Source organism: Nannospalax galili, unplaced genomic scaffold, assembly GCF_000622305.1.
Source record: "Nannospalax galili isolate Female #2095 unplaced genomic scaffold, S.galili_v1.0 scaffold520, whole genome shotgun sequence".
In the NCBI taxonomy this organism is placed as follows: domain Eukaryota; kingdom Metazoa; phylum Chordata; class Mammalia; order Rodentia; family Spalacidae; genus Nannospalax; species Nannospalax galili.
This window is the reverse complement of record NW_008346555.1, coordinates 144,969-153,533: the sequence shown is the minus strand read 5'-3', so window position 1 is coordinate 153,533 and position 8,565 is coordinate 144,969. Positions and strand designations below refer to the sequence as shown.

The 8,565-nt window shown below is 36.0% G+C and overlaps 1 protein-coding gene across 1 annotated transcript in view; it reads right to left on the bottom strand.

Moving 5' to 3' along the window:
- Positions 1–6,616, bottom strand: part of Syt4 (synaptotagmin 4) — a 10,705-nt gene extending 4,089 nt beyond the window's left edge. Inside the window, exons 1-3 of the mRNA XM_008843068.1 lie at positions 6,339–6,616; positions 2,534–3,348; positions 638–758 (exon numbers count right to left, since the gene is read on the bottom strand). Coding sequence (XP_008841290.1) covers positions 638–758; positions 2,534–3,348; positions 6,339–6,372 — 970 coding nt within the window. The 5' untranslated portion in view covers positions 6,373–6,616. The remainder of the gene's footprint in view (positions 1–637; positions 759–2,533; positions 3,349–6,338) is intronic.
- Between the last annotated feature and the right edge of the window lie 1,949 nt (positions 6,617–8,565).

Genomic DNA, 8,565 nt, shown 5'->3' with positions numbered 1-8,565 from the left:
TATCTACTGAAATATATTTTTCTGATTTTCAAAATGCCCCCAGGTAAGTATTATGATGTTCAATTTGTATAGAATTTAAGAAAATGAATAAAACTATGAGGATACTATACTAAGAAATTCAAGGGTGAAAATTCGAATTTAGGTCATTTTAACCCATAGCTCATGTTCTTCCTGAATATGCATTGCAAACACTGTTTAGTGTTATATTTTGCAAATCTATTCAAAGCTAATTTAATTCTTAAATTGTACATGTGTATTATTAGATAAAAATCATTTAAAAGTGAGTTCATTTGAAATACTAAAATTGAAAACTCTTTCTGAGCATTAATCTCTTTCCCTTCTGTGTGTTTGGGCCACATCACTCCCCTCTTCATTGCTCATTACTTTCTGTTTTATACCCTTCGCTCAGATCTTCCTTCCTCACTGACCTTATCTTAGAGCTATGTGGGTTTCTCATTGTTAGAAGCACTGACTCACATTAATGATTCAAAATAGCAAGAAAAAAAAAAAAACCCAGACTCCTACAACTTGTGATTGTGAATGAAAGTAAAATATCAGAGCCCAGTTTTAGTCAATAACTGTTGTTGGATACATTAACCATGTATAGACTGAGCCAGATATTAAGAAGCATTCTTACCTGAAAGTCCAGACACATCAGATTTCGGTAGGTGCCTAGCTTTTAAGACAACCACAGTGAGAGTGTTTGTGGTGGACTGATAGCAGAGAGAGATCAGAAGCTCACCCCGTCCAGAAGACTTCTAAACAAAGAGCATAGTAAAAGTATTTTTAGATTATAACTTTTGTACTCTCATCAAAAGATGTATGGCAATATAATATCATTGTTATTTTAATTTAATGTTCCTGTTATATTTATTTTAATAAATAAACAGGAATTTTGAGCATCAGCTTTTGTCCAGGCAGCTCTATCATATAAACATCCTTAGAAGCATTGCTTGCCATCTTGTGGTCTTTTTAGGTACTACAGAATGCTAAAATTTGCAAGGATTTGACCACACCCAGTACCAACACATGTTTTAAAGGGTACTTGTATTATGGTGGGGAAAAAAAAAAAAAAAAAAAAAAAAAAGATATTCTTTCCTTTGATATTTAGGTATATTTCTAAGCTTTAAAGTCACTAACATTTATAAAACACACAATTCTTTCAACCGGCACGTAGGATCACATAGCCCATGTCTGATTGTATTTTAAATTCTTTATTATTGACATTATTGGAATTTGAATTCGAATCAAAGATTTGTTCTGCCTCTGACAATAATATTGCATACTTACAACATCATCTAAGACAAATCAGAATGCAAAGTACAAGTTTTAACTAAAAGTAAAATGGTAAGTAAGGACTTTATTATAACTAAGAGTGATGGCTGAGGAAGATTTTCTAAAACTACAGTATGTACAAAGGTGACATAAGCTAGCTGTACAAACAGACATACCAATAAGGAATGAGAAAGTAGCCAGACAGATGTCTGATCCTACTGAACTCCAATCAGCCAGGTGCCTCAGAAAAGCTATGCAGCTCTCGAGGCCTGGACTTTCACTGATGTCAACACACTCAGGGCAGGAACATGGTTACAAAGTGTTCTAAGCTACTTTTAGATCTAAAATACTATAATTAAAAGACAAAAATAGTGTCCTTGTTATTTCATTAAATTAAAACATTATGAAGGCAAATTATTCTGAAATACCACCATTTGGATTGATTAAATTCTCTTTTAAATAGAGACATAGAATAAATAAATAAAATTAAAGAATTGTATTTGTTTAACTTATGTCTTCTCATTTCTAATCATTCAAGAATCATCAAAGTAGTATAAGTAAGAAGGTAGAAGAATTCACTTTCCTTAACCAGCAGAGAAATGGACAATATCATCTCCCATAATGGGATAACACCTTCCTTAATCGATTTCATAAAAATCCATTCAAATTCCACATTCTCAATAGGAATTGAGTTAATTTTAAGTTTCAATTTCAAATTCAAATATTCTGACCTTGAACCATCTTTGCTAACTTGCTTATGAGTAACAAACACACACGAGCTGGGATTAAAGATGTATGCCACCACTTCCAGCTCATGTGTGTGCTTGTTAATCATAAGCAAGTTAGCAAAGATGTTTCAAGGTTAGAATTAAAGCCTGATCTATATAACTATTCCCAAGTCAATTGGGTTTTCAGAGGAACCTGTCTAAAAAAAAATTTTTTTAAATAGAAACATACACATGACAAATGGATTTTTAAATAGTAGAAAATACTGTTAATAGAGGATAACAAAACCCCTCTAAATGATGCATAAATATCAGAAAGTATGTCATCAGATTTTGTATCATGAAAATTCTTAGAACATTTATTGTGGGCTAAATTTCCTTCTGTCTCCTCCAGCCCCTTGACCTCTATTTGTTATACCTCACAGTAATTATGCATGGTGAGGATAATATGTATTAACATCATTTGAATGAAATTTCCTTAAATAGCAATGTCTACATTAAAGATAAATATTTTAGGCACTCAAAATAATTACCCTAACATTTCTCTTGATAATCTCTCTGCTCATTAACATTTTTCCATCTGATAATTCAATCCCTGAAAGAGGAATAAGGACTTCTCCAATGATATCATCTCTTGAAAACCTGTCAAAACTCAAGACTGTGAAGTGCAAGGCCAACTCTTGGATCTGGGTGTAGGGGATCCCATAGAATGTGAAGGTCTCATCAAAAGCTGGGTCCAAGGTTTTTCTCAGCACTCTGGTTTTCACTTTGTGTTTCTTCTCTGGAAGGATCGTCATTTTGATGTATGGGTCAGAGGTCATCGACTGCTCATCCATGGCTGGCAACCCTCGGGCTTCCTTGATATTCACCATAAATGCTTTTTTCTCAAAGTTGTACTCTAAGGACAAGAAGAGTGTTCCCAGTTTCTCTTGCTTCTCTTCTGAAGTAATGGAAGTGCTGGACTTCAGGCTGTCAGGGGAAGTGGTCTCCTTTTCTCCTTCTCTAGAGAGCTTTGGGGTCACATTCTCTAGATTAGAAGGGCTGCCAGCTTTAAGATTGGTTTTGGGGAAGTTTCCATTGAGATCTCTCTTCTCAAGATCAAGATGCAGTGAGCTCATTGGCATAGTTGTTTTATTCTTGACTTCATTTTTGTCATCTCCCCCAAACTTCTTTTTGCTTTTTAGGTTTTCTGGGTAGATATCAACCCCTTTAAGCACATGCACAAACTTGTATGGAGGAGTCTTGTTAGATTTAGATGATCTCCTCTGACAGCAGATCCACGCAAAGAGAGAGACAGTGAAGACAAGGCCAAATGCACTGAAGATTCCCACTACTGTAGGAATTTCATCTGAAAAACCAAGTGACCAATAACACACATTAAAGGAGAAGAACTGAAATGTATGCCTTCTGGGATATCATAATAGAGCTAGCATTGCTATAAGTTGTACAAATTTAATTAATTCCTCCCAGGTTTGGTCATGATTAATGCCCACATTTCACATTAACTTCAGGCCTAAACACATCTCTTAACTGGCAGGCATAAAAAATATAACTTAAAATGCCTTAACCAGTGGCTTCTCATAATTAAAATGAAAAGATGAAAATTGATCTGGGCCAAACAGGGGTCATGTTTGATATCTTTGACCTATCTTTGTTTTCTCAGATATTATGAGTTGATTTCAACTGGATGGGATAGTACTAATTTTTATTTTCATTGACATTTTGAGACTTTCCAAAAGCATCAAATCTGCTGAGAGTAGAACACTAAATAAATACTGAGAATTTCAATTCTGTACTTTCAGTACTTCTTTATTTGTCCAGAATTCATGCAGCAAAAATCTAGGAAAAAAAATCATTCATAAAATCAAAATAAATCAAAAAACAAGAGCACCAACAAAATCTGGCTATTCCCACAAACACTAAAACTTTTCATCCCAATTATGGGATGCAATAAAAATGTTACATTTATTAAGAAAAAATTTAAAAAGAAAAACAATAATGTTCTAATAGTACATTATTTGTGATATTTAAAAACCCCTTTATGTGAATCTAAAAATTCTTCAAAGACAGGATTATTCAAAGTACAACTTAAAGTGGGCTGAAACAGAATAATGGTGATAAATGTATAATCATTCACAGGATGCAAGAGAAAATTGAAAAAATATAGATAACTTAGTGCTCAATTTTATTCATAACTGACTTTACCTTGTGCGTCTCCACATGGCAAATTGTAATCAACTTAAAATTGCAATTGTTTCCTTGATTGAGGACAAATTTAATCATTGACATTGGGTGCTATGGTGATAGTGATTATGCATAAAGTTTATCATGTTTCATATGTAAGGAGATTTCTCTAATAGTAGTTGTGCAGTAAAAACAGTATTACTACCTCTAGACATAGTTCAGCAATTGAATGAATGTTTAACATAAAGTGCATATAACTGATGTAGTCTTATGTACATTTAACTCTATTTCATGCCATGTCTTACCTCAAATACTAAACTTAAAATCCCAGTCAGAAAAGGGTTAAGAATTGTCTAACACCAAGAAGATCAATCCTTTTAATTCCCCTTCTCCATCTCCAAAATATCCAACCCATCTAATTCATAATCCTAAAACTGAAATAAAATAAAATAACATGGGATAACAACAGTAAGAGAAATGTTTGAGATAAAAGGCAAAGAAGTAACAAGTTTAAAATTCTGTAATTTAATTGTATAAACAAACTGAATCATGTGAAAATAAACCTTTGAATTCCCTAAATAGAAAAAAGTTAATACTACTTAAAAATAGATGAGGAGGAGGAGGAGGAGGAGGAGGAGGAGGGAGGAGGAGGAGGAAGAGGAAGAAGAAGAAGAAGAAGAAGAAGAAGAAGAAGAAGAAGAAGAAGAAGAAGAAGAAGAAGAAGAGGAGGAGGAGGAGGAGGAGGAGGAGGAAGAAAAAGAAAACAAAAGGAGGAGGAAGAAGAGGAGGAGGAGGAGCAAGCACTAAAGATAATCAGCTAAACTTAGTATCAGCTTCTCAGTTTTCCCTTCCACTCAAGTCTTTGTGGCCCCCACTCATATACTCTAATAATCCACAGCCATGCAGCAAAATCAAACATGGGCTGAAAATTCTTCAGAGCCAACATAAGAAGAACAATAAAAGCACTTGAAATTTATTGTGATCTAAGTAGAAAGGTAGCTGGACTAGAACATATTTTCACATAGTCTCTGAAGATGCCTCAGCAAGGGAAAATTTCTGATGTCAAATAAAGAATTGAACATAAATATCACATATAGACATACCCAATAAATAAATCGAACAATGAAAGGCTACCAAAAACCATTTATGAACATAATATTGTCTCTAATGCTTATATCTAATATTGAAGCACTCAAAATAACATGGATTCCTATACTTTAATGTATTTCTCCTGACTGGACATTTATCTTTTGGGAGCAAAGACTATGGCTATATCACTTAGTTTAAAAGAAATTATTAAAGTATCAAGAGATACTATTTTCATTCACAAGTTTCTACAAAACTCCTTGATTAAAACGTACTTGTACAAAGAATTTTGGCCTTTTGCTCTTTGAATACAGTTGAATCTAAATATGCTACTTGTTTATTCTGAGAAGCACATGAGATTTTATTCACTGAAACAGACAAGGGGCTCAATTTAGTGACAAAATTTTGGCATAAGAACAGGAAAATCAGTCCAGAAAGCAGAAGCCCTAATCCAAGTTTAGAGCAGCTTTCCGTTAACTGTATAGGTCTGAGCTTCAGTTAGCTCATCAGCAATGTGACATGAACTGAGCCAGTTCTGTTCCAAAGTGTCTGGAACTACACTATCACAGAATTCTGTGTCATTAACAACATGCTTCAGGGTTACAAGAGGGCAGAGCAGAGAAAAATATGTCAATCTAACAAAATACACATCCCAAACCCTCAATATTCAAGTTCGTTTATGTCATTTCAAACTCTTATGTAACCACAGACATACGCAGTTTCTGCTGAGTTGCTTGTAAATAAGAATCATCTAGTAAATAAATGAAGCAGGGTTCCAACAACTGATCCCTTTCTTTTCCTCAGCTCAGGCTGCAGTTTGCAGAGCTGCAGAACATCAGGAACTTCTGGAATGTACAACTGTCCTAACAGAAGCTAATGTTAAGAAGAAAGGCATCCAAAGGGGGCGGGGAGGGGGGAGTACGCCACAATTAACCATCTGCTGTTCTTAGTTTCCTTTAAAATTAGCTACTTAAAAAAAAAAAAAAAAAAAGTCAACATCCAATGGAAAGCAAAACACTTCCAAGCCCTGAGCCCAGCCACAGCCCCTGAGTTCAGTAACTTGCTCACCGAATTCCTCCCGGTTGGTGGTGATCGGAGCCATGTTTGCTGCGTGCTCTGTCCTGGTGCTGAATAGAATGCTGGGCGGATTCACCTGCTTGAACCTGGAGCCAGGCTTTTGGCTCTCAGGAAAACAGGCAGAACAGGCGACCTCTACCTGCAACCAGAGGGGTCCAGGGAGGTCCACGCACCCTCGCAGTGATGTGCCACCTTGTTCCTGTTTTGGCTCTTCTGAAAAGCTTGTCTCTGAGACTCCAGACGTGGCTGAAACCCGAATTGACGCAATCCTGACGCTATAGGGCTGAAATCAGCACCTGCCCTCCCCCTCCTCCCTCCAGTCGCTCCTCCCAGCCCTTCTTCTGGCGGCTTCCCTCCTCACAGCACACACTCATCAATTATTTTAACTGTTGAGCTACTAGATACTATGTTATTTTGTGAGGCACAGAAGTGTATGGAGGCACTTCCTGAAACGGATCCCTGACAGTTCTTAATGTAAAATTCTCCTGATCATCTACAGGCATTAAAAAAAAAAACCTGTGGTCTACTTATCAGAATATCATGATATATAGAGGCTATAAAGAGTATGGAGAGGAAAATGTCCATATCAAATGACCCAAATAAAAGATGCACGAATCTATTTACTTGCGTCCTAAATTATCCCTTGGAATATTACATGCGTATTATACTTAAATTTTGGGGCAATCCCCTCCAAAATGGATCATTAAAAATAACTATTTACTAGTCTAAAAACCTGGCTGATGTAGCTGCTCTTTGATGGACTGACAGCTCTCTTCGTTTTAATAGGGCTTTTGACCCAACTGTATTCAACTCACTCTCAGATATGACTTTTCATACTCTGACAATGGTATGTTGGGTAATATTTACAACCAAAGTTCCTGGTTCCTAATAGGTTCCTGCAAATAATTACAATAGTATTATTTCCAGAGCAGATGCTACTCTTTGGATTCAAGATCTGAAAAATATGGTATTCTATTTTGATTTATTTGAATCTGAACATAAGACATTTAAAAACAAATGCTTAGCAGTTTTATGAAGAAACCTGGAGATGTGACTCCCACCTGTCACACTTCCACAAAAATTTCTTTTGCTCTGGATTTAGGTGAGAAAATGCCATTCAATATGTGCTGCGAGGAGAGCAGGGGAGGCCCAGAGAAGTCTCAGGAAGCAACTGAACAAGAGACTGGTGCCTGCACATTAACAAACAGCTTCCCTGAGCGTCAGCACTGTGTCTGGGGAGAAATTGGCTTCAGCCTTCTGCATCATGGAAAATTTTATAAGCCAAAGACGCTGTTCTTTTTCTTCCTATCAGCTCCCACACAGCTGGCACTGTAGGACTCTTCAAATGGACATTTTGAAATCTTACAGTCTCATGCTATAAAAACGGAAGCTAATTTGCTGCATTTAATTGTCCCTTGGCAGCATATGTAATAGTGTCTTTATCAATCTGATCACTCACAGTACCTTTCTTTCCAGTTATGCAAGTACCCTGTGGGATTATCCCATTAGATTTAAAGAGAGTGCCATTTACTTGTGTACCACAATACCAAATACATGATGCAAATTTTGTTAAAGTACATGTTTTCCAGCTAAATTATTGTAACATGCTTAAGCTCATTTGTTATAAACGTAAATATATTCTATATATGTTATATGTAAATTAGTGTCTCATTAACTGTATCTTCAGATGGTAAAATGGTATATAAAGCCTGTTTAGATAGTTTAAACAGTATTTCTTCAGAACCCCAACCCACTCTTATTGTTTTATTTCTGAGGATTCATTGGGCTCAGATGACCACTGCCCAGAGTAAATGCTATTGTAACTATTTCATTGCTTTTTATAATAAGCAAAATGGAAATAAATGCCATTAGTCAAAATGTCTGATGTTTCTCTCATTTTCTTTTGATGACAACCAGTTTAGCATTTGTCCAGTCTCCACATAAGCTTCCAGAAGCACCAGTTAGGAGTGGAATCCACAGATAAAATCTCTGTGCTTCTTATGATTGGGAATTGTGCCCTACCACGTTATTAAATCGTTCTTTTATCTCCAGCAAACTAGTAATCAATTTGCCTTCATGCTCAATCTGACTCTCCCATCACAGACTAAGGAGGAGGGGTTGTTGCTAGGTAACCACCTTTTCACCACCCAAAACACACAGCCTCAAACAAATTCCTGCCCTGGGAAGGTGAGGATCTTTAAAGGCAGCAGTGTTTACT